General features: G+C 38.9%; 1 protein-coding gene across 2 annotated transcripts in view; it reads right to left on the bottom strand.

The window, feature by feature from the left end:
- Positions 1-26,883, bottom strand: part of smchd1 (structural maintenance of chromosomes flexible hinge domain containing 1) — a 151,831-nt gene that overhangs the window by 102,993 nt on the left and 21,955 nt on the right. For both annotated transcript variants that reach the window (XM_048529359.2, XM_048529358.2), the window contains exons 11-18: positions 25,943-26,060; positions 25,295-25,478; positions 23,407-23,604; positions 20,323-20,436; positions 5,629-5,735; positions 5,453-5,535; positions 4,129-4,242; positions 4-81 (exon numbers count right to left, since the gene is read on the bottom strand). In XM_048529359.2, the coding sequence (XP_048385316.2) occupies positions 4-81; positions 4,129-4,242; positions 5,453-5,535; positions 5,629-5,735; positions 20,323-20,436; positions 23,407-23,604; positions 25,295-25,478; positions 25,943-26,060 (996 nt within the window). The remainder of the gene's footprint in view (positions 1-3; positions 82-4,128; positions 4,243-5,452; positions 5,536-5,628; positions 5,736-20,322; positions 20,437-23,406; positions 23,605-25,294; positions 25,479-25,942; positions 26,061-26,883) is intronic.

The following is a 26,883-nucleotide window of genomic DNA, read 5'->3' as shown; positions in this document are numbered from 1 at the left end:
CACCCATCTTTTTGAACCAATATGGCCACTTGCCACCATGTTGACTGATGTGAGAAACTATTTCTTTGTCACCACCAGACGCTGTAATAAAGCAAAAATGTCAATTTTTCATGGATGCACAAGTTGCCATGACTGATGCTACCGTTAATATTTCAAAATTCAGTAACATCTTCAGGTGGTTAGAGGTTTCTTTGCAAAAATGTTAATTTATTCACAGATCTGTGATAAGGACCAGTTCAATTATTTGGCGGTTGGGAACAAAAACAGGGAGAGGAAATCAGAATTTTTCCTTTATATGATCTCAGCTGATTGTACTACTGGACAAATCAGATTACAGACTGAAATCAGATTGGATAAGATCTTTGTTTCAGTTATCATGGTGGTCATTCACTGAAACATGAATAAATTCTACAGCCTCATGTCAATATAATACTGATGTTTATTACACAAAAAGTAAGACAAAACTAAACCAAGCTATCTGGATATAGAACACAGTTCAAAAATCTTAAAACATCCAGATCTATTCCATAACATCACTGTACAGCTATTCAAATAGAGGCAAATTATAACACCATTTGAAATCTTTAAGTTTACTTGACTGGTTCACAATGGTTTCAGATCTGTGAACTGTGCAAATGTCTTCCATGATTACTTGAAACTTGGATTTTATCAGCTTCTAATAAGCTACAGATTTCTAACCAAACATTTCTTGTCTGGAAGTTGCGCAATCTAAACTTGGCTACTGATATAACATATTCTCTTAACAGCTCTGAAAAATTCCTCTCCAGGAGAAAGGTTACACTTGCTTCTGACTTCGATCAGGTCGTCTGTGAACTCTATGTTCAGTCTAGAAGGAGGTACAAGATTAACTCAAAAGAGGAAATTCTCAGGCTTCTACTGGCCTTCATTAGGCCGGGGGTGAAAAGTCAGAATGGGAGCAAAATAGAGAATTGAAATGAAATGTTAAGAATCACAAACTTATGCTTGCAGTCTGAATAAAGTGTTCTGTCAAGTGGTCAGACAGCCTGCACTTGGTATCCCCAAGGTACAGATCACATCATAAATCGTAAACATAATATAACCAATTTTTTTTAGTTTAAAAGGGTACATGTAAAATCAGTTTGATTTGGAGAAAAATGTTTAGAAAAAGAGTAGATGTGGTGCTACCTGAACTTACATGTCAAGATGACATAGAAAAAAAAAAGAGGGAACTCAGTGTGACTGGGAAGCTCTCAGCCCTTTTATTGCTCAAAACTTTTTATTGTTTCCTTAGCTCAAATGAAGTATCAGCAAGTTGAAACATTACCTTTGTTTCCTTCGATTGATACTGACTGATCTGCTCAGCATTTCCAGCGTTTTCTGTTTACACCCCAGCATTGTTGGTATTTGGCTTTTGTCATATGTAACAATGTCCATTGGTGGAAATAAAAATTTCCAATGACCATCCAACCATGCCCTAGCATGCGTATAACTTTTGCAGGTGGAGGGGGAAAAAGGAGGAGGGATGGCAAGGATTGTAACTATTATTAATACTGGAGCTGTGTAAGCACATCAGGCTCAGGTTATTTTGGACAATCTACACCAGGCTTGCCAAAGTGTGACTCCATACCCGGACCTCTGGGAAACTGGTAATAGCTTTCAGGCTGCTTTAAATCCTTACATTAGTGATAGATTGGCCAAACTTTGAGGCCTGAATAACTGCATTCTTGGAACAGAAAATGTAGGTGATTTTTACTTAAAATCACAACTCGCTAATAATCACGTTCCTTCCCCCAGCATACCTTAAATACTTTCCCTCTAAGAGTGCCATCACGAACCGCAAATTCTCCTGCTCTGGAATTAGAGCAATTTTCAAACCTCAGCGTAGAAACACAAGAAAACTGCTGAGAAGCACTGACCTGAAGCACTGGTGATAACAGAATGCCTTCCCTTCAATAAGGCTAAAATTGGAGACAATTTTCAACTTGCCATACAAGATAAAAGCCAAGATAATATTCAACTTACAACCCTTGATATGAAAGTCAAATTTACATATTCATTATTTTACTATTAAATAAACTAAAACCTAAATTATAACATGTGAACTGTCAGCAACCTTTAACCAACTTCAAATGATTTTCCCAAGTACAATTAACATGGCTGCCAAAGCCAGAAAGCAACTGCTTGGTAAAGCAGAACCATGAATTAGAGACGAAAAACCTAATCCACCTGCATTTGCAAAAGATAAAGTTAGCAAAACATATGCATTTAACTAATCATAAGACAGACAAACCACAAATTATTGTTAGCTTTTACTGGATGAAGAGTTTTTGAAGAGTTAAAGCGCAGTTCGCTAGTCTTCACAAGCCTGTTATCTCAAGTGCCATGCCAAATGTTTTTTAAAGCTCCAAGTCATATCATCAGAGCTGGTCTATATAGCTTAATATCCCAAAGAACAACATTTAAGATAGCGGAAAAATCAATTTCTGAACATTCAGGGCATTTCCTCTCATTGCCCTTATGAATGATCTTGACTATAAATAAACTGAAATTTTGGGATCTATGTGTAGATGAAAAGCTGTCTCAATTTCAAAAGCAACATTTGGGCAACTCTTTTGGATAAATGGCACGAGATCTAATATTGGGTGGCTCAATTTCTCAAATGAAAACTACTCCAACATGAAAATTTACACAAAATTATTAGTCTGTTGTCATGCAAGGTATAATGTGCAGATCTTATGGGAGGATTAAATTAGAGTAAAGCCCACAATTCAATGGAAACCTCTGATGAAAATTAAACTATAAATCTTCAGATTGGTTTGTACTGCTGCATGCATGTAATCGTCACACTGTTCGAAGACTGCAGAAATAATCCATCATAGAATAAACAGTTAGTACTAAGAAAGGAAAGATAGTCAAGGCATTAAGTATTTTACAGTAAATTTAGGACTGTACATACTTCTAAGTAGTGTTGCAACGTAGTGATCACAACAATTTATGCAAACCCTCACCATATACAGCTTGGTACAATACTTATGTAATATTGTGAAGCACCTTCGAGATGATAATTCCTCAGCTTTACTGAGCTAACAGTAAACAGATTCTCAAACTTAAAATGAGTGCACACATTAACTAGAAAGGGCAAATAAGTTACAGAAGTCTGACTCACACCTCAAACAAAAACTACATTAACGATAGCACTCATTTCCATGATATTGCAGAACATCCACCTCAACAAGCAGAGTTCAGAAAAAATATTTACCTAGATTTCCAGATCTTCCGTGAGCAGAGTCGGGCCCACTTTGACTGCGGACAGTAGTCTAATGCAAACAAGACATGAGGAACTGTACCCAATCTCTTGCTATTTTTGTGAAGGCCCGCTAGCTGTACATCCCATCAAAGGGTATGTGGTGAAATAGGAATTATAATTCGCTCTGCAATACTTGAGGGTATGCTATTCTTACCCCATGTAGATAGGAAAATTTACTTCAAACATATATACTAATTTGTCATTTTGCGTAATTGTAATAAGTTAGAAATAAGCAATGGTGCTACATTTTATATACGAATGATTAATGCTCATAACCACGTTTAAGTGCTAGCTATGCCTTAACTGGTAGCGCTCTTGGCTGATTTCAAGATTGAAAGTTAAAAATCTACTTAAATACCTGAACACAAAAATCAAGGTTGACACTCTGATGTCTCACCAAGGAGTACTACTTTATACCGTCAGAGGTGGTTTCATTTGGATAAGAGGTCAAAGCAAAACCCATCTGCCTGCAAAGGTGAATGTAAAAAAATCCAACTATTTCAATGAAGATCAGACACCACCTGCAATATCTTGGTCAATAACTATCCCCAAATCAACATTATAAAAACAGATTTTCTGGGCATTAACATATTACTGCTTGTTTGCACACAAATTGGCTACATTATTTCCTGCATGGCAATAGTGACTAGTTTGGAAAGTACTTAAACAGCTATAAGGCACTTGGGAGCATCTAACGACTGTAAAAGGCAATGTATGAATACAAGTATTTTTCTTAATTGAAGCAGGTGACAAGCTTAAGTAGTTGTATCAGGATATGCTTTAAAATTATTTTCACAAATTGAAAAAGTCAAGCTAACATTAATCTTTTGTGTACTTACAATGCCAAATAACTTTCAGCTCAACCAAGAGTTTTTTTGATCCACCATGACTTGTTCCTGGAAGTTTCTGCATAGTTTCGCCTTTTTTATTGAGAATTTCTATTCTTAAAGCACCTGGAAACAGAACCAAAACCTTACATGAAAGGAATATATATTTATTCAGGCTCTTCAAGGAGTCCCAAGCATTCAATTACAAAATAAAATTTCATACAACCCTATTGCTCAGCCCTATAGATAGCTGTAAAGATGAAGTATGCATTGAATATCTTGCTTCAAAGGATGAACAATTCTGCAGGGCATCATGGTTGGGGGAGGGGGTCAGTGTGGGGAAGATGTTTTTGCACAAGTTTAAATTATACAATGGGCAGTACATTTCAAGATCAATGCTACAGCTTGGCTTTTTGTTAATATTTTCTCAGAAAATTAAACGCATGCTTCATTGAATGAATGGCACCTCGTAAAATTTCAATTTTAACAGCGAATTAACATATACTCCATTTTTAATATTTTAGATTCTACAAACTATTTATTGTGGTACATGAACTATGCTATTTTTCTATTTAAACATAACCTATTTTCTGCTAGCTCCGTGCATCAAAATCTTCCTTCAGTGGACCTGCTTTACTTCTATTTTTATTCTCAAAATTGACTTTGCTCCAATAAACAATTTTGGTCTTGCATCTACAATGCACTGATCCTTCCCAAAAATCTTAAAATATCAATTTTCAAATTACCACCATCAATTTGAGACAGATGCAGAGACATGAAGGAAGTCTTTTCAACTGCTGCTAGCAAAAAACATTACTCCAAAAACAAAAATTACCATGTGAAATTTAAAGATTTAAACACATGTATAGAAATCTCCCAAATCACTGGCGAGGCAACCAGATTCAGTCACTGATGTGGGTACTGAACAGCAGATTTATTACCTGTACACAAGAATAAACTATCACCATGCTGCAATAATGGTGGCCTCACTTCTGCCAGTGTGGCTACAGGTAAATTGCTGGGCCAAAATACTAACCAAAAAAAAAGCATGGGAAGAATGAGTCCAACAATATGGAATGTAGGCACTGAAATTTTCATTGTTTTTAACAATTTCAATAAACTGTTAGAATGCTGAATGCTACAAAAATAAGTTATTTCATAATATGTTACAGATTCTGCATTGTTCACAGACTATGATAATAGCATAAGATATATTTTCAAGCTTGATGTGCTATAACAATTCCCAAAAATAATCTTTGCTATGATCAAAAGTGGTTACATTATTGAAGCACAAATGGAAACAAAATAAACAAAATTGAACAAGTTTTCTTCTCACCTATAGGCATTCCTGCTTGTCTGCTTTCATTTGTAGTAAGTGCATCTCCTTCTGGCCACGTTACGGATAGTTTGTCAGGGAGTCTGTTTTAAACAAATGGTAAATATATAAATATATTTAAAAGCATTTGTTTTAAATTAATTCATGAGAATTGGTATTATCTAAACTTTAAGTACCTTGCCATTTCATCTTCTATATACTTCTTGATGACAGAAACAGCTACAGTTCTATCCAATTTCGAGATTGGAATGGTCTTCACTTCATCATACAAAGCTTGGGGTTCCTTTGGGTCCAGGAGGAGGAAAAGAAAGAACAAAATGTATTATCGAGCTGTACGGATTCATTTTCCATCAATTTGTGGATAATGTTAGCTGATTTGTCTAATGGTAAATGGGATGGGATGGCCACATGACCAGTTTAGTATACTACCTTATTTGAAATAGGGACGTAGGAGGCAGCCAACCTGAAACTATCAATTTACTGTAGTTTAGTTATTTCCCCACATCTTTAGGCCCTGTCGTAGCAAGCCAATGGAACTCTGCATTTACATCCTACTTTGACAAAAACATTTAAAATAATCTTTTACACGTACTTCATGAGTGCTTTAATCCTGTGTTTTAAATTGCTTTACCCAAAAATTACATCAGAACCACACCATTGTACTCTTTTTGTATTTGCTTTTATTTTCAAGTTACAGATAAACATACACTGACAGCTGTTGCAAAGAATGTTCAAACACTACATACCAAGAGGAATGAAAATTAAGCCAATGTGTTAGTCATCCTCAAATTCAGAAGAGAACGTACTTCAAATATTTTAAGCTATTTGAAATATATGAAGCTTAATTGCCAGGTATAAGGAAATTGATAGATCACTTCATTCAATGTAGGTTCTTATCAAACAATTTTATCAGTTCAAGTAGCAGGATGTCATCTTTCATCAGAATCATTCACAGTATTCTAGCTGAGGTCTAGCTAATACCTTATATAGTTTTAGCTAAAACCTCCCTAATTTCATACTGCATTCCTTCGGAAATAAAGCCCAATGTTATGCTTTTATTTCTCTATTACGGAGTGAACTTCGATTCTAACTTTTTCTCATGCATACATACCAAACCCTTCTGTACTGTAGCTTTCTGAAGTCTCTCTATTCAAATAATATTCAGATATGTGGAGCAAATTTGAAAACCTAGTTTCTTTTTCCTCCACTGCCCCCACCAGCACCCCCCACCACATGCAACCATTTTTCAACCTTACAAGTTCAAGTCTCCCAAACAGTAAACTGCTAAATGCAAGCCTCATAAGCTTGATTGGATTGATATTAACAGAACTGTTTTGGACCTTTCCAAAGGGTGATAACTTACACTATGTTTACTGGACTGCTAGGGCATCTAAAAAGTAGAATAGTGAATCATACACTTGAAGAAGAAATAATTTAACGTATAGTAAAAGTAACATTCTTTAGAACTCCATTCCAATGGAGCAATCTGCTGCTAAGATTGGAACAATAAGCCTGATAGTTGGTTTGCATACCACAGCTGTCCAAAAGTTCTGATGACAGGTCACTCACCCGATGAGGATTCAGCTCCCCCCCCCGCCACAACAGACACTGTCACGATCAGAATCAGAACACTTAAGCACTGCAGATATTTTTAGCACTTAACTCCGAAATGTGCTTTTCAAAGACAACTGTCTACAGATAACAACTCTAAGTGTTTAAAAAAAGACCTGTGTGGGACAAATGGGAAGTAACATCCCAAAAGTATCAAGAAAACCCTTGTGATCCCTTGTGACTACAGAGACAATGAAGGGGAGATGGGCTCCTGTTCAACAACAAGCATTCCTTGTGAATAATGTCCCAAACTGCAGACATATTGTGCTCTACCCTTTGAAGAATACATAAGGAAAAGTTTAAATTCTACTGGAAAAGACTAATGAAACTGAATGTACGTGTGTACGCCAGCCTTGGTTTGAGCATTAGTGTGACGTGACAGTCACAGCTGAAAAGTTACCCAACTTGTCTAATCTTTGAATGCTGCCAACCAACTAACAGGACAAAGGAAACTTTCATCTTATATGCTGGTTCATAATCACAGTTGAAAGATCAAGCTACAGAATCTCAAGCAGTCTGCAAAACTAAAAACGTGAGGCAAACTATTCACCTGCAATCATCAGTGCTACTAGTAATCTTTGGACATGCGCCATTGCAAATGCTTCTCACATTTAGTAATTGTAGGGGTGACTCGTACCTGTCCATACATGGTGACCTGTACCTGCTTCATCCATGGTTAAAAGACTGAACAAAATGGGGCAGCCCGCTCTAACATTTACAGTGAAATGTAATAGTATCTTGGAACAAAGCTACCCAAGGTCATACAAAGGCCCTGCAACTCATCATGCAAAACAGTTTTAATAAGAGGATGCCTATGAACAGACAAATGACAGTAGTCTCATTAATGAAAGTATGTTATCCCACTAAAGACAGAAATGGGAGAGTAAATCTTAGCTCATTATCTCATCAGATTACCTCCATGAAGAGGTGCAAAGAAAAACACAGCTAAAGATATTTTGTAGTAACTAGGTTACTACAAAATAGCCTCTCTGGTTAGAGCATATTCAGATAATCACAGATGTTAGTTTTAGAATATAATTGGGGCAGCACAGTGGCTTAGTGGTTAGCACTGCTGTCTCACAGCACCAGGGACCTGCGTTCGATTCTATCATTGAGCAACTGTCTGAGTGGAGTTTGCACATTCTTCCCATGTCTGCATGGTTCCTCCAGGTGCTCAAGTTTCCTCCCACAGTCCAAAGATGGGCAAGCTAGGTGAATTGGCCATGCTAAATTGCCTGTAGAATTCAGGGATGAGTAGATTAGGTGGGTTATAGGGCTAGATGGGATACTTTCAGGGTCAGTGTGGACTTGTTGGGCTGAAGGGTCAGTTTCCACACTGTAGGAATTCTACGATTCTATGATTTAATAGAAGCAGCAGGGGGAAAAAAAAACACAACCCCAGAAGTCAAAACTAATTAGCTTTAGGACACATTTTAGCTTATGGCCTGAACAAGATAGATTGGTCCAACTCATTAAATACAAAGCACTAGCAGTAAAAGTAAGTATATAACTTTACACTTTATAACTAACCTCAACAAGAGTTAATTATATCGCAATTAGTTAAAAGTAACTGTCTCTTGTTATTTTCTTTAACATATATTCAGGATAGTGGGAAATATAAAAGGAATGATTAAATTTGATAAAGGTAGCACACAATATGAATAACAGAATTTAAACAGCCTTGAGAGATAAAGTCTCGGACAGACCAGGAGGACTATAATTAATAACTTTTGAAATGTGATTTAATAGGATGCATAGAATGATGCCAAGACCCAGCAATTACAATGATTAGTAAACATCATGGGATTGAGAGAACCTAGGGCTGTGCTTAGGAATGAGCACCATTGATTAGGTGTCCCATGGGATTGGGTGTTTGGATTAAGGTGAAGGACATTGATGATGTTGTAGTTAATTACTGTAACACAAAGAAGTGTATAAAATGCTGCACTTTGTAAAATCAGGTGTGTCACTGACTTCTCTTCCTATTTGGGGAAGATTCTTTGGCCCTCTCTCTGCATCAACAGGTTTCCGTTTGAATAATCATCTTCCACTTGCCTAAATCCTATATGCCCCCTGAGTTTTTGATGGCAGTCAGGAAATACACTCCTACTACAGTAATCAAAAACTTGTTCTATTAGTTTGAGAGAGCCTGATAAAACTGCCTTGTTTTAAAAACAGGAAAAACGATTAGAGAAAGATTTCCAGAAGTGAAAGGCTCCCTTTTAAATCCCTCCTCATCCAGGAAAGAGCAACCTAATTGAGGCAGAAAATAAGTCTACCTTAAGCGCAGGCTTGTTAGTACAGAAATGGTACCATCAAAAATTTCTTACGCTCATGGACTAACCAGACATACCTGAAATTCGAAAGACTTAAACAGATTGCATTCCACCAAGTGCACTTCAGACTGAAGCAACATATGAAAGACTGAAATAACTCCCCTTGAAAAGGTTGAAAATTCTATTCCAGTCCCAATTAAAATAAGCTTCAAGAAACAGTATATGGCTGAATCAAAACCGCCAGCCACATTGTGCGCTGATCCACATATGCCAGTCCAAGAAGTCACCCCCACAAGGAAGGTGGGGGAGGAGATAGTAACAAGAAAGTGATAGGTAAGTGATAGGAAAATGAATACCTATGGGAAATACAGAAACACCAGGAGGCCTCTTTAGGGCAAAATGAGTAGTAGTACTGAGATGAAAGATGAGGCCAAACGGGGCCAACTACTGGAGGCTCAGAGAAAAACACAATTAGATTTAATCAGGGCTTATACACACTGAATGACAGCCAAAGCATAGTAGGCAAGGCTATGGCTCTGACTGCGGCTGCAAATCCTGTAAAGATTCAGCTAATTGCATGGATAAGGTTAGTCAAATCTGAGATTTACTAGGATTTTGTGTCTTAAGGAATGGTGGTACATTTCCCAAGGATAAATTGAGCAGGATTGTGGTGGTACAGAGGGACACTGGGACCAACCAAATTCTACAGCTAGGTATCTTCCCACCAAAGAATGCAGCAAGCACCAAGATTCTGCTAAAAGGTATTGAAGGAGAGTTCCAGATGCACCACATGCACCTGGAATTCAACATGCTTTCAGGACCACCGATTGTAGGAGACATACCTAGTGTGCTTGTGGATGGTACTGAACATGCTCCATAAGTGACTTAATAGGATAAAGGTAATAGCATCCCTAATGGTCTCCAAGTGACTATGAGGCCAATGAGAATGAATAGCTGCAGTGTGAAAGTGCCTGCAGTTTTCCTTGACTGTGGTCACATGGTCTATGGCAAGACAAGTGCAGTTAACGCAGGCTGACGTGACACTACACATGGGAGATCTTACAGTCTGGCTACCTGAAACCTCAAGATTCTAGAAACCACCATGGAGTAATACGCAGAACTTCTCTGGTAGCAGGCTGAGCCATATTTTAAAAATCACAAGCTCAGGCTGCCCTTACTAAAGCTGAGACAGAAGCTGTCCTTGAATGCCATAAGGTTAAAAATGAGATCCTTATGAAAAAATGGAGACCTTTCCCAACCTTCATGCCTGCAAAAAGAAGTGGGCAGTGATCCATCAAGCACTGATGCCGCCAAAATTCTGTAGGGAAATATTAATGCTACTGCACAAAATGTTTATGCCCAATGCAAAATGCAAGCCCACATCAACTAAATCCTTACTATTCACATTTCTACAAGCTTATAGTAAGGCTTTGAAGAACGCCACCAGATTGTCCAAAAATCCTAACCTGCAAGAGACTTGCACCCATGATTCCCACTGACACCTTTTGGGGAATCATTCAAAGTGGTATATAGTCATAGTAATATACAGCACAGAAACAGACCCTTCAGTTCAACTCGTCCATGCTGACCAGGTATCCCATATAAATCTAGCCCCATTTTCCAGCATTTGGCCCACAGCTCTCTAAACCCTTCCTATTCTTATGCCCATCCAGATGCCTTTTAGATGTTGTAATCGTACCAGCACCTACCACTTCCTCTGCAGCTCATTCCATATATATGCACCACCCTGTGTGTGAAGGAGTTGCCCCTTAGGACCTTTTATATCTTTTCCCCTCTCATCTTAAACATATCCCCTCTACATTTTGGACTCCCCCACCCCAGTGAAAAGACCCTACCTATTTACCCTATCCATGCCCCTCATGATTTTATAAACCTCTTATAAGGTCACCTCTCAGCCCCCAACCCTCCAGGGAAAATAGCCCCAACCTATTCTGCCTCACCCTATTGTTCAACCCTACAACCCTAGCAACAGGCTCATAAATCTTGTCTGAACATTTTCTAGTTTCACAACATCCTATAAGCAGGGAGACCAGAATTGCACGCAGTACTCCAAAAGGTACCAGTGTCCTGTGCAGCCACAACATGAATTCCCAAAAGAAAAAGGGAGGTTGGGGGTGGTGGTGGTGAGAGCTACCAGTACATCCTTACAATCGTAGACATTATTACCAGTTTGCCAGAGGCTGTTCCCTTGAGAATCATATCTGACAAGATAACGGTGAGGGAACTGACTCAATTCTACATCAAGGACGGTATGTCCATTGAGATCCTGTCAGACCAGGGCTGAAGCTTTATAAACATTCCAGCAAATCATGGTACACTGGCATGACCTAGCCGAAGTCTTCACCCAGTCACAAAGGACATTAGAATGGTATTACCACATCCTAAAAACAAACAAATATCACTATATACTAGTATTTCCCACGATGGCATTGAGGATTAAACTTTCTTCTGTTCATCAACAAGGACTCACTCTAAGTCCACTGGTTTAAATTTATTTGATTGTGTTTCCAGGCACCAAGAGTAAGAGCCTCCGAAACTAATCAAGAAGAGGTTTTTAAGAGAGGAGACATTGCTGAGTTGTTAATCCAGCAACCCAGGTAATGTTCTGGGGACCAGCAATACCATCATTCTGTGTATGAATGAAAAATACACGTTAGACCACGTAAGAGTTCAGACAGTGACTCACGTTATTTGGCCCAAGAACATTTGAAAATCTCCCAAACTGTGATGAAACAAAAAAAAGACAAACATACCAGGAGCCAACCTTTCAAGCAAGAGACTGTTAATATAGCTAGAAATAACTGGTGAACCCTTAAAGGCATGGTGCAATACCTTGTAGCGTAATCTGGTCGAGACTCTGGAATGGGGTAAAAAGCAAAACATCTGCCACGACAACATGATAAAGAAATAACATAGCTCAGAAGGGAGTAACAGGCTGTGATCAGTCCTATTGCCAACAACGTAGTGGACGAGGTTAGTAGCAGGAATTAATTGGAGGGAGATATTGGTGAAGCCTATACTGAATCCCCCACAATCCAACTAATCTGTACAGAAACACTAGCAAGCAAAGTCTTTATTTGCTTACCTAGGTGCAGTGTAAATGTGTATGCAGAGATAAGTCAAGTTGCATGGTGCGGTCACAAAAGAGGCTTCTTGCCTACAGCAACATTCCTATCAGCAAAGCCCAGAAAATATGGCCCAGGTTCAAGAGGAGATTAACTAAATGCTGCAGCACCAACTAATAGAGCCCGGCAGCAGGAACTGGAGCTCTGAGGTTGCTTTCCTGCCCAAGCCAGACAACTGCACAAGGCTCTGCATTCATGACTCAAAAGTTAATGCAGCGACCACATCTGCAGTCATTCCAACATCCAAATTATTGATATATATTGCGATAAGCTGGCACCGAAGTATTGGTTCCAGCAGTATATCCATTGTCAACAACTTCCACTACAAAACACATTTATTTTGACTGCTTTTTGTCTGCTAGTTTATTCCCAATCCATGGGAATACACTACCACAGATGTGATCTTTGATTTTGAACAATAACCTCTCACATTCCTTTCCAAAAATCTAAATACACAACATCCACTGGTTCTCACTCATCTATTCTACGAGTTGCGTGTCTTCATAAAACTCCAGTAGGTTTGTCAAACATGATTTCCCCTTTCATAAACCTCTATGGTTTCTGTAGAACTACTGTTCTTCGTCTAAAAAATTCTTATCACATCCTTTATTAGCAACTCCAGCATTTTTTCCTAACTATTAATGATAGGCAAACCAGTCACCTCTTTTAGCACCCAGAATGGAGATTACCATTCATGGGGGTTTATCAGCTTTCAATCCCAATAATTTCTCCAGGACTGTTTTTATTCACCAGTTTTCTTCAATTCCTTCTGCCCAAAGGGCTCATTTCCCCAGTATTCTGGGAAGCTGTCATCATTCTTTGGAAGAGACAAGCTGTTGTTTAAATGCTCTACCATTGCTTTGCTCTTGACAATTTTACTGGTTTAGATTTTAAGCGGTAGAATCCTCTTCTTTTCACACACTTATAGAAGCTCTAATCCTCAGTTTTTATGTTCCTTGAAAGTTTACTTTCATACTCTATTTTGTCCCTCTCAGTCAATCTTTGGTACTGCATTGTTTAATTCTAAACTGCTCCCAGTCCTTAAACTTTCCACTTTTTCTAGCAACTTTACATATCTCCTCTTTGATTTTAATACTATCCATAATTTCTTGTTAGCCATGGTTGCAGCACTTTTCCTACTGTCCTCATTTGCCCAAAAAGAAGATATAACTACTTCTATTAATATACTCATTCCTTGAATATTGGCCACTATATATCCAGTCATGCTTTTTAACAAAATTGTCCAGTTTATCAGATCCAACTCATTCCTCATACCTTAATAGTTTCCCTTTGTCTACATTAAAGTTCAATTTGTAAAGATCGAGAATCTGAAAAAGTACATTTTGTTTTAGCTACTTCCAAATGCATTTTTTAAAAACAGAAAACTGTAAATGGCAGGTAACTACAGGCTTTAAAAAAAAAGTGGGACTGAAGGAATGTAACATTTAACGGTGTCAACTTGACTTCAAACTCTTACGATGACAAAGGTAATGAAGGCTGAAGGCCTCCTTCTAAGAGTCCTCCTTACATGCACAGCAGTTACCTGTGTTGCAGACAAGAATTCTCTAACTTTGAGGGCTGTACGTCAGTAAACAAGGACTCTCCCTCTCACCATGAATACTGGAATTCGTTCATTGTCAAAAAGCATCAAGTCTGAGCATGAAGTCACTGTTATCCCACCACTGTCAGTGCAACCTATAGCCGCCACAGTGCTGCAGCAGCTCATGACAGAAGTTGACAAGATGGTTGCCTGGAGCTTTTTTTTTCCCCAAGCTGACATAAGATGGCTGAAAGGAACTGGCAGCAAAATACAGATGTTCACAGTCAGACACGTGGTCTCCATAGAAAGATACTGGATAAGATTCTTCATTGGAAGAACCAGAGAAGTTAATTAGGTTCCTGTAAACAGGTAGTTCTAAACATAAGAATTTTAATAAGGAACATTTTTGATGGGCCTTGGTTAGCCACAGTCCCAAGCTTGTTATTTATCAAAATGTAGGAAAAGTCCCACTCTACAGTATTGTGAACTTCTTAGTTCATTGCACTAATGGAAATGCAAACTACAAATTAATGTGTAAAGATTAGTTGCATTCTTTGAGCAAATACTTATATGCAATAAAACTTGCTTGCGGCATCATTAGGAAAGATAAAGCAACAAATTATGTATACAATCACTACGAGAGCAAAGGTGGTTGTAAGATACGGAAAGATATGCAATTGCAGTTTAAATGCAGGTTTTTACATCCAAAGATTACAAAATGCAGAGTGAAGCTGTGGTTATGTCCCCTAATTATTTGTAATTCTAAAAAAGTTCATGAGTTAATGAATTGGCAAAGTTGTAAAGTGATTGAATTTCATCCTCAGGTGAAATTTGAATAGGTGCTTTCCATTAAGAAAATTAGTAATAGAAAGTGTTTAGGAATAGAAACAGTAAAGATCTATTTAAAAGTGAACCTCTGGTTTAAAATTTACTTACAGCATGCAAATAGCCGGTGTTGCAATAATTGCAAATGCACGGCAGAAGGCTGAAATGAGACAGGACCTATCCCAATCTCCGTTTGTCACAGAATTGTAGTAACTTTACATTAGAACTGATTTTAAAGACTTTACTACAATTAGTAGAAATTAATATCCTTCCTAATCTTCCACACTAAATTTAGAAGAGAATTTGGAAGAGTTCTTAGTGATAAATATTTAGATTATTGACAAATAATGCAGTGTAGCTGGCAAATATTTCAGAGGTGTGCTAATGTCAGAAGCATTGTTAAGATCGCAAAGACAGATGATGGAAGTATCTGGCAGACATGAGATTATGAGAGGACCTAGTGCTGTCCACAGTGCTGTTTACCACTGATCCTTTGTTTGTTGGATTGGATGTATAGAATGGGGGGCAGGGATGGGGTAAATGTGGTTTAAAAAAATGTTGTATTCAGCTGGGGATAGTTAGAGTGACAATGACCTCTCCACTGATCTGAGCTATGTCAAAGGAGGTAACTGAGCATCTTGGGATAGCCAGATATGAAGTGTTCTCTGGCCTCTCTCATTTGTGATAAAAACTCTAAATAAAGATTGCTCCTACTGCTGAATATAGAAGTTAAGACTGCTCTTTGATAGTTCTCCCTACAAGAGTAATGGCCACACTGTTCAAATATCAACTCTTTGCTGACAATTCATTCGTACATATTTCAAAATTCTTTTGTATTTTTGCACTTGACTCATTTCTAAACTGTGTGCTGGTGTTGCATTACAAATTGTTATGTTTCATAATTAATAAGCTCACTTTTATTTATTCAAGAAACCCTAGTGCAAGGGTAGGGAACCTTTTTACATTGGAAGATCACATTTTATTTAACCAAGATCCTATTAGGTGCATGCTGAGAATTTAACATATACAAGAAAATGTCATACTTTTGTCAAAATATTTACCAACTTTAATTGAAGCCTGCTACTACATGAGGACTTTAACAAAATATAAGTTCAGCAATGACACATGTTTGTTTGGCAAAGTTGACAAAAGAAAAAAGAAGAAGTGAAAAACTTAGACAACGAATCATTTAATACTGTGATAACATAACGTAGAGCTGGATGAACACAGCAGGCCAAGCAGCAGAGGAGCAGGAAAGCTTGACCTTTCAGGTCGGGACCCTTCTTCAGAAATGGGGGAGGGGTAGGGGATTCTGAAATAAATAGGGAGACAGGGGGAGGCGGATAGAATATGGATAAAGGAGAAGATAGGGTGAGAGGAGACAGACAGGTCAAACAGGCGGGGTTACAGCCAGTGAAGGTGAAAGTAGGTGGGGAATTAGGGAGGGGATAGGTCAGTCTAGGGAGGATAGACAGGTCGGAGGGCGGCAGGGGAGATGAGGTTAGTGGTTAGGGGATGGAGGTGGGGCTTGAGGTTGGAGGAATGGTCAGGGAGGTGGGGACTAGCTAGGCTGGTTTTGGCATGTGGTCAGGGGAAGGGAGATTTTGAAGCTTGTGAAGACCTTTGTAGGGTACATGGGTCAGCTACCCTTGCCTCTTTGTAGGGTATGTGGAACAATCTCTCTTCCAAAGCTACATTGGCCCTATCCCTCATCTCTTCCTCCGTTACATTGATGACTGTTTTGGCACCGCGTTGTGTTCTCACGAGGAGCTCGAACAGTTCATCCACTTCACTAACAGCTTCTACCCCAACCCTAAGTTTACCTGAACCATCTCTGCCTCTCTACCCTTCCTGGACCCCGCTGTCTCCACCTCTGGCATCCACCTGGAAACCGATATCCATTTTAAGCCTACCGACTCCCACAACTACCTAGAATATTCCTTCTCTGACCCACCTTCCTGTAAAAAGGCCATCCCCTCTTCCCAATTCCTTCGCCTATGCCGCATCTGCTCCCGAGATGAGGCATTCCACTCCCAAACATCCAGATGTACTCTTTTTTTCAAAAGCCGCAACTTGCCCTCCAGTGATCGAAAATGTCTTCGACCGTGTCTCCCGCATTTCCCGTAACTCATCCCTCATATGCCCTATCCACAATAATAACCAAAACAGAACCCCCCCCTCATCCTCACGTACCACCCCACCAACCTCCAGATCCAACGTATCATCCTCCGACATTCCCGTCATTTGCAAACTGACCCACTACCAAAGACATTTATCCCTCCCCACCTTTATATGCTTTCCAGAGAGACCACTCTCTCCGTGACTCCCTTGTCCGCTCCACACTCCCCTCCAGCCCCACCACACCCGTCACTTTTCCCTGCAACCAAAGCATGTGCTACACCTGCCCCTATACCTCCCCTCTCACCCCCATCCCAGGCCCTAGAAAGACTTTTCACATCAAACAGATGTTCACCTGCACATCTGATAACGTGATATACTGTATCCGCTGTTCCCAACGTGGCCTCCTCTACATCGGGGAAACCAAATGGAGGCTTGGGAACAGCTTTGCAGAACACCTACGCTCAGTTTGCAACGAACAACTACACCTCCCAGTCGACAACCATTTCATCTCTCCCCACCCAAAAAACCACCGACCGCCCCACCACCACCCCCCTCCCAACTCCTCGGACAACATGTCCATCCTGGGCCTCCTGCATTGTCACAATGACGGCACTCAAAAGATGCAGGAACAGCATCTTATATTTTGCTCGGGAACCCTGCAGCCCAAAGGTATCAACGTGGACTTCACAAACTTCAAAATCTCCCTTCCCCCGACCACATGCTAAAACCAGCCCAGCTCGTTCCCGCCTCCCTCACCATTCCTCCTACCTCAAGCCCCCTCCATCCCCTACCCACTAACCTCATCCATCATGACCCCCCCCGCCAAACAGGCCAGTCAATCCCCCCTGGACTGACCTATCCCCTCCCTAACTCCCCACTTACATTCACCTTCACTGGCTCCAACCCCTCTTTGACCTTCTGTCTACTCTCACCCTAGCTTCTCTTTTATCCATTTCTGAAGAAGGGTCCCGACCCAAAACGTCAAGCTTTCCTGCTCCTCTGATGCTGCTTGGCCTGCTGTGTTCATCCAGCTCTACACCGTGTTATCTCAGATTCTCCAGCATCGGCAGTTCCTACTATCTCTGTAACCATTTAATACTGAGATTGCTTATTGTGAATATGGGAACCAGATATTCAGCATCATTGGTTCCAACATCATTGACTGTAGCTTTAATTGGTCCTCCAGGTGAATATCCATCATGAGATCTCAAGTGCATTTTAATTTGGGTCACATATGAAAATGTTGATTCAAAATAGTAGGTTCTGCCAAAACAAGACAGCATTCAATGAGCACGTTGACAAAGATGTGGGTATTCAATGGCACTTTTCCATACTTCAATGGGATCCTTCTTAGTGTCAAATAGAGACTTCAGAATATTATCCTGAGAACTCAATCAATTCCATCTGTAAGCCATCAGGTACTTTGCAGACATCAACCAATGTGGTCGAAAAGCTAGTTTCAGTGAGAGATCACGTTTCTCAAAATCGGCAAACGTTCCACTGTGTTCTTCGATCAGAGAGTCAAGAGCAGCTGTGTGTTCTTTTGTCGCATTTCTTTAATGATTCGTGTATCCTGCCGCATTTCTGCAGAAATCTGCTTTTGATAATTCACGTGATTCATGCAGTTCCTCAAAAAATCTTGACTTGTTTTTACAAAGACAAAATTTTAAGAAGCATTTGTCCTTGTTACAACCAGCACACTTCAGAATGATAAGACAGATCCACACCGAAGGATTTATCATCCATCTGAAGCATGTTGCGAAAGTGGCAATGCCATGATGCATTTGCGAATGTAGCTTACAATACCTATAACTTTATTCAATGTGTCACTTAAAACGATAGATTTGACACAGAGATTCTGTTCATGCAAAAAACAATGAAAGGAAATCAAAGTATCTGGATCTGGCAAATTCCTTTGTGGTAATGCAACAAATCCTTCATGTTTTCCTCTCATGGAAGGTGCACTGTCTGTGCATAGACTTACTAAATTATATAAATTCAGTTTTGCTTCACGGCATTTTTCTTTGAAGATGGTAACAGCTGTCAATTCCACGTGTCCGCACCGTAAAGGTACCCAAAGTCTGAAACTCCTCATGGCAATGAAAATCCAGTTATAGCACTCATTAAAAATAACACCTGCGCTGAGGCAGTAATGTCAATGGATTCATCCAAGGCAATGTCTTCGCTTTGGCATATTGTATGAAGTTGTTCTGTTACATCGAGGGTTAATTCATGTTGCTGATCAGTTATGGTCCTTTGCCCTTGGCCTGACATTGTTTAAAACACTTGCTGCTGCTGCTGTTTTTGATCTTTCATTTTCTCAAGTGCAGACTTTTGGGATTCTCCTTCCAGTTTGGCATATTTGTGGTACTCATGAGTTGCATAATGCTCATATGCATTGTATTTCTTCACTGTTATAATTATGGCGTCACAGTGCAAACACATCATTTTATCTTTCACAGCAACTACGTAATACTGCAATTCCAATTCTTCATTGAATACTTTGTTCTCTTCCTTTAATGTTCTTTTAGTTTTTGACATGACTGGGTTACCAGTAAAAATTTTAAAAATGGTACACAGATTTAAAAGGGCAGAGTTAGTATTTGCAGACAAACAGGCAAAAGGCCACAATCAGTACCCCAAAAGGGTGCAGGTTCCCCACCCCTGCCCTAGCGAAATTGGCTCCTTTTAAAACATTTGCTTATTTGGGTGTGGGAGATAGATATCCCCAAGAGGAGGAATCCTTTTTAAGTTAACCTTGTTGTAATCACAGAAGGCACAGGAAAATATCAATCCAGAACCAGCTTATCTTTCCTCAACTGGGAACTTAACCATTTTGGGTACCTCATCTGGAGCCACAAATTGCAGAACCTTGCACCTGTTCTGATCATAATAATGCTGACTGGCCTTTTGAGTGTTCCCGATATATTTATGTTGGTTTACAGCATTTAATGAAACTTCAGGAGAAGAGATCCTGTTTTTCAGTGAACTACACTGCTCAGCCAAATCCTATCTGGGAGAATAATGCACAATAAATGCTGGCCCAGCTATCGTACCCAGACTCCATGAATGAAAAGAAAAGCTTACTGGCACTATGTCAGAGCTACCATTACCACAAAAAATGCAATGACAGCACAAGAGATTGAAATTTCACAAATAAGATTTTCTCAGGTCTTTTTATAACAATTACTAATTACCACTCATACGCAACAATCCTAAATATTTTTGTATATTCTAAATATATTGTATACTTTCAAGAATTCAGCAAGGTAATAAAAGGTTAAGTACAAAATAAATGGATATGATTAACAGAAAATTTGACAGTGGAGCTTTATTGGCAGCATTACTAACCACAGCTACTTGTACTTCTCCTCCAGTAGAATACACATCGCCTTCATGGTCGCCATAAAGAAGGAAACGAACTATGCGTCCATAAATTATTGGCATTGTTTTGATAGTTTTAACCTGGAAATACAGATATCCTTTAAGATCGTGTCTCACAAATTAATTCTACAGACTGAAAATGAAAACTCAAAGCATTTTCAGCATATGATTGCACATAATGACATGAATTTCATTTCGAAGCACATTGAAACAGTCCAAAATACTCTTGCTATATTTGTGCAATGGATTTACTCAGTTTGAACGCGACATCAAGTAAAATGGATCTTCACACAACTAACAATAGTGATATCACCAAGCAGAGTGAGCAGGCAGTTCATCGAAGAACAAAATAAATGATTGGGGCATACACAAGACTAAGCATCGAAAAACATATTTTTAACCATAATGGTGAAATGTGAACTATCCCAAATATCAAATTAGTTCTTCAGAGTCAGGAGGATTGTTCAGTAGCAACAAAACTCAACACCAGAGAAAACTGATTTGATTCAATAAGGATTACTTCCAAGTGATTTTACTTAGGACCACAGGAAGAGGACCAGCCATTCAGCCACTCAAGCCTGTTCAACCACCGAGATATAGGCATAGAGATGTACAGCACCTAACAGACCCTGCGGTTCAATTTGTCCAAGCCAACCATATATCCTTAATTAATCTAGTCCCATTTCCCAGCATTTAGCCTGTATCCCTCTAAACCCTTCCTGTTTACATACCCATCCAGTAGCCTCTTAAATGTTGTAATCATACCAGCCTCTACCACTCCCTCTGGCAGTTCATTCCATACATGCATCACCCTCCTCATGAAAAAGTTGCCCCTCGAGTCCCTTTTAAATCTTCCCCCTACCTCTTATCTTAAACTTATGCCCTCTTGTTTTGGACTGCCCTACCCTGGGGTAAGACTGACTATTCACGCTATCCATGACTGTGATTTTATAAACCTCTACAACGTCACCCCTCAGCCTTTGACACTCCAGAAAAAAATATCCTGTCTATTCACTCTCTCCCTATAGCTCAAACCTTCCAACCTTAGGAACATCTGTGCAAACTTTAAAAGGTTCAGAAAATACAACATCCGTCCTTTAGCAGGGAGACCAGAACTGCACGCAGTATTCCAAAAGTGGCCTAAAGCAATGTCCTGTACAGCTGCAACATGACTTCCCAACTCCTATGCTCAATGTACTGACCAATGGAGGTAAACATACCAAATGCCTTCACTACCCCTACCTGTGACTCTGCTTTCAAGGAATCTCAAGATCTGTGGCCTGCCTTCATGTATTTGCATTTGGCTTTTGTCCCTTTTCTAAGCAAAATTTCTGACGTTCAAAATTAACAACTGATCTACGATCCACTGCTGCTTTCGGAGTGCATTCCAAACATTGTCCATTGTGTGTAGAAGCGCTTCCTAATATCTCACATGATAGTCTTGCTCTAATTCTCTGACTATGCTCCCTATTTCTAGAATCCAGAATGAGTGGAAATAGTATATCTTTATCTATTCTGTCTTTCCTGTTAATATCTTGAATACTTCATTCAGATCACTTCCTTAACCTAGCTCCCAGAGAAAACAGGCCTAATTTGTACAAGCTCTCTTCAACTTAACCCCTGAAGTTATGTATCATTCTTGAAATCCTATGTTGTATTCCCTCTGTGGCTAATATATTCTTGCTAAGGCATGATGCCCAGATTTGTTCACAGTAGTAGGGTCTAATCAGCGTTTTGCATAACTGAAGAATAACTTCTGCGCCCTTTTACTCTGGTTCCCTAGATATTAAGGACAGCAGTTCACATGTTTTCTTGATTATTTTCCACAACTGTTTGTGACATTTTAAAGATCTATGCACTTGAACCCCCCAAGTTTCTTAGGACATCCATTGTATTTAATTTCATACTATCCAGAAAGAACCCTGATTTATCCTTATTCAGTCCAAATTTGATAACCTTATCCTGGTTTACATTGTACTCCATCTGCTAGTTATATCAACTCACTTACATTATCAATACCCCATTGTAATTTCAGGGGATCTACACGGTCTACAATGACAGGTAAGTTTGTGTCATCAGCAAATTTGGATGTATGACTTTCTATTCCACTGTCCAAATTAACAGATAATGTAAATAATTGAGGCCGTAACAAAGATCAGGACTTCAGGGGTTCAGGAATAGCAATGCTGTTGGATGTCATAGAGAAACAGAAAATTAAGCTAATTTTATGGATTACTGCTGGAATTTGATGAATATCAGCCATTATAGTGTCTTGGTTTATAGGTTATTTAGAACGTTTACAAAATAAAAGCTCAAAAGTGAGTTACTAAAATCTTTAAACTCAACTTTTTTTCAAGCCTCTATTTTCCTTTTAACCAATTCCTCCTCCATCCTGAAGCTTTTGTTTGTTTTCGGGATTATATTTCCAGATACAGGTTCCTACCTGATAATTCACTTTTAAATGTTCGACCAAAGTAAGCGCGATGTCAGATGTTAATCTCCCATAAACCCACATCTTTCCAACACCTAGCACATACTCCCAAACAGGGTCCCACTGGATAATGGTAAGCATCAACTCCAACTCAATTTTCCCTTCATCGCTGATAGTTAGCCAACACAACTGCAACCACTACAACTGAAATGAGGGATACAAGTTCAACATCTTGCTATGTAAATCAAGCTGCTCAGTCGAGCTTTTAAGAATTGAGAGAAATTCAAATGTTGCTATTGTTCTTCAGGACACCCAGTAAGATGCACTTATGAATAGTCAAAAAACAGCACCAAGAGCAAAATAATCAAATGAAGCCTGGAACTGGTCAATTATTTAGTCCTCCTAACAAAAATATCTGGAGTCAAACAAACAAAAGAAAGCACAAGTTGTCTAACCAGGCATTATCAAGCATTTTTTTTGTACTGAGGATATGTAAACACCCATTATCAGAGGCACTTTAGAGTTTGGCAATCCAGAGACAAAAGGAAGATCATTTAAGCTGGCTAATTTCCGTGTGTGGTATCAATGCTAATATTAATATTCAATGCACAGAAACTTACCAAGTCTCCTGCTTTGAAGGTTTTGCCATCCCACTCAATACCAGCATATAAAGCCCAAGGACTCTGCATTCTTTTAGATGGTAGATCACTTCTTGTGATTGTGCCTTTATAACAACTGAACTTTATTTGTTTGTCATATTTCTCATGGCATTCTTTAAGCCACATTGCAAACTCTCTGTCTATCTTCATTCTTTGCTCCTGAAAGAGGATTTTATGTCAAATATTACTCATATCAGAAGCAAAATGTACAAAGACTATCTGTGAATTAGAAATTACCACCAGCACTAGGCAGGATAAAATAGCCTTAGGCCACAAAATCAAAAATCGCTTCATAATACCAAACTTTGGAGGTTACTAGGAGAAAAAAGGTTCAAAAACTGGTCTTTTGTTGTGTAAAGATTGAAGGCTTGCACAACAGATATTAAAATTATGAAAGTTATTAGAACAATAAATACCGCACTTTGACACTACTGGTTAGTAAAATTAAAATATGAGACATAGACCCAGGATGGCATGTTCAAGAATAATGGAGAAATTAGATGAAAGATATTTGCAGCATTCTCATTCTTATACAGAAGTGGAGATCTCCATCACAGGAGAAAAGGGAGAATTTAGGGGCAAAGATACATCTTAAACACCACTTCTAAAATACCATTATATTGGAACTAGGTGCTAGCAAAATATCTGTCAGCCTCCAAAGCAGAGGTTGGACGCAAAAAAAAAGCAAAAGGTTCAAGGGGTAACAAACTACTATAAATATCTGGTAAAAGTTTCTATCCTTAACTAGCTCCTTGGAGTGTCCTCTTACATTGCATTGCTGCACCAAGTTTTCATTAATCCTGGACCATTTTTTCCAAATGTTTAGAGCAAATAAATAAGTAGCCTCTCTTGACATCAAATATGTCATTGCTCAATGCTCCGCACTTCTCCAGAAATTTTCCTTTTCGAAACATAGAATCCCTAAAGTGTGAAAACAGGCCTTTCGGCCCAACAAATCCACACTGACACAAACAGCATCCCACCCAGACCTATCCCCCTAATCCACACATCCCTGAACACTATGGGCAATTTAGCATGGCCAATCCATCTAACCTGCACATCTTTGGACTGTGGGAGGAAACTGGAGCACTCAGAAGAAACCCACACAGGCATAGGGAGAATGTGCAAACTTAACGGAGTCACCCCAGGGTGGAATTGAACCCGGGTCCAGTCGAACCAGTGCTAACCACTGAGCCACTGTGCCGCCCAATCAATTTACTAAGACTACATCTATTATCATGGCAAATTTTTGCAAAAAGTAAACTATTTTAGCTTGCACACAGCAATTCCATGAAACTCCACTTAATAATCCTTCAAACTGAACAGACTGTGGATAAATTTAATTTCTTGTATCAAATGATTGGTTACCCTGTACAGGGATTGCATTTCCAAGCCAGAGGACAGGGCTCACAGCTTCTCCTACTCAATATGAATCTGACTACTGTCAGCTTGTACATAATTTGGCAGATCTACTGGCTTCATCAGAGGTGCAGTTAAAAAAAACCCATATAGCCACACAGTAGTTACCACTGGAGTTCCAGCAAAGTAACATTACGAAGCAGAAACTGATGTGAGGAATTTCATGGTCAATAAATTTTGAAAATCTTTATCTAAATATACATAGTTTCATAGCCAGAAGGTGTGGGACTTGGATTAAGTGGATTGCGCATGGCCTTTGGTAAAAAGGGCACTTGAGATGAAAAACATATTGCTTATCAATTTAATACTGCTTGATCTTAGTGCAATTAAGAAACAGCAGACCGCATGTTCTTACATAACGAATTAAAATAATTAAACTATTTATAATTTTGTTTTCCTGATTAGTTATGCACAAATTAGATGTCCATACCTGGCCATTCACAACACGTGTGAAAAGTGTGTTCTTATCCTTCAACTTCAGTTCCAAATCCATAAATGTCAATTTGTTGGTGCTGACCTGAAATTTATCATTTGTAAAAAGCACCCCCGAGATCCTGTTGAAACATTCCAGTGCCACCAGTCCTCTTTTCTTAGGGGGTGCACAAAACTCAAAACTAGAAAAATAAACATCAAACAGCACTTCAGTAACTGTAACAAGCAGAATGATCTTGCTAATATTGTGCTGTTTTTGCTATTTCATCAGAAGGCTGTAATTAAGATATTTTGATGCTGTGAAGCTATTTGAACCATAATGAGCAATTTGAAACTTCAGTTACTGAGTGTGCAGATAAACAGTAGATTTAGAAACAGAGGACATACAGACCCTACTGTAAACAGCAACAGAGATGTCAAAGAATGGGGCGGAAATTACTCGTAAGTATGTATGATTCTAAGGCATAACAGAATTGGCTGTGATGACCTTACATTAGTTTCATAAGAGATTTGGGTAAGGAATAAACTCAAAAAAAAAGGGCTGCACAATCACACTCCAGTAAAATTATTATAGGCAGGAAAAGAAAAGAACAGGCCCAAAAGAAATCTGCAAAACAAATTAATTAAATAATTTGCTCAATCTTACTCTTCCACTGTGGTGTAGGGAATCAACCTTCCATTCCAAAAGCATTCAAATATGGGTCTTTTGCCTCTGGCTCCTTTATCAACAGAATAACAGTCTTCCTCATCATCTTCAACAGTATCTTAAAACAGACAAAAATGAAAAATGTTTAAAGAGTTCGAAATATTAGTTGTGGTACTGCAATTCTTTTTCCTGTCATTCTCCTGCTGCTAATGTACTCATTTTCTACCATGTTCTAATATACTTATTACAGAAGTTACTTATAGGTTGAACAAATTCAACATACATTTGCAGTCAGAAAAAACACAATTCACTTATGAATCCAAGGGTTTATAATTAGGTTCAACACTCAAAATGATAGGTAAGCATTTTGCAACTTCACAAAAAGAAGAAATGTCAATATCATGAGCGTTTACAACAATCTGTAATATGGATAAGGACAGAATGGGCGCTATCCACTAATCTGGGTTTCTCTACGCTGATCATTCACATATGTCTAATTATTTCAGTACACTCAAGAGCTGTCAACAGATTTTTGGTCATCAAGGGTAAGGAGATACACAGGACTGGTATCAGTGTGAACAGTGAAATGGGCTTCATGGGCCAATTTGGGAGTGAGTTAGCTCAGTTGACTGAATGGCTTGTTTGCAATGCAGAGTGACACGAACAGTGAAGCTCTACTTCTCAATTTCAAGCAATGTCTGAGGCTACCTGACCTTCAGCTTAATTCTACTACCAGTCACCACCTCCTAATGAAATAGCAGCTCTATGCTCCTTAAGAACTTTCTCTTTATGTACTCCTATTTATAATCTCATAAAACTTAAGTTATAACACAAGTTCAGTATGCCTTGCTTTGAGTGGTTAAAGTGAATTTCTGTAATGGTAAAAGAAGAATTGCTGACTGTATATTGGTGGTCTCAGATTTTGAGAGTAATGTCACAAG

This window comes from Stegostoma tigrinum, chromosome 5, assembly GCF_030684315.1.
Source record: "Stegostoma tigrinum isolate sSteTig4 chromosome 5, sSteTig4.hap1, whole genome shotgun sequence".
Lineage (NCBI taxonomy): Eukaryota > Metazoa > Chordata > Chondrichthyes > Orectolobiformes > Stegostomatidae > Stegostoma > Stegostoma tigrinum.
The sequence above is the reverse complement of the archived record's forward strand: the minus strand, read 5'-3'. Positions and strand labels throughout refer to the sequence as shown.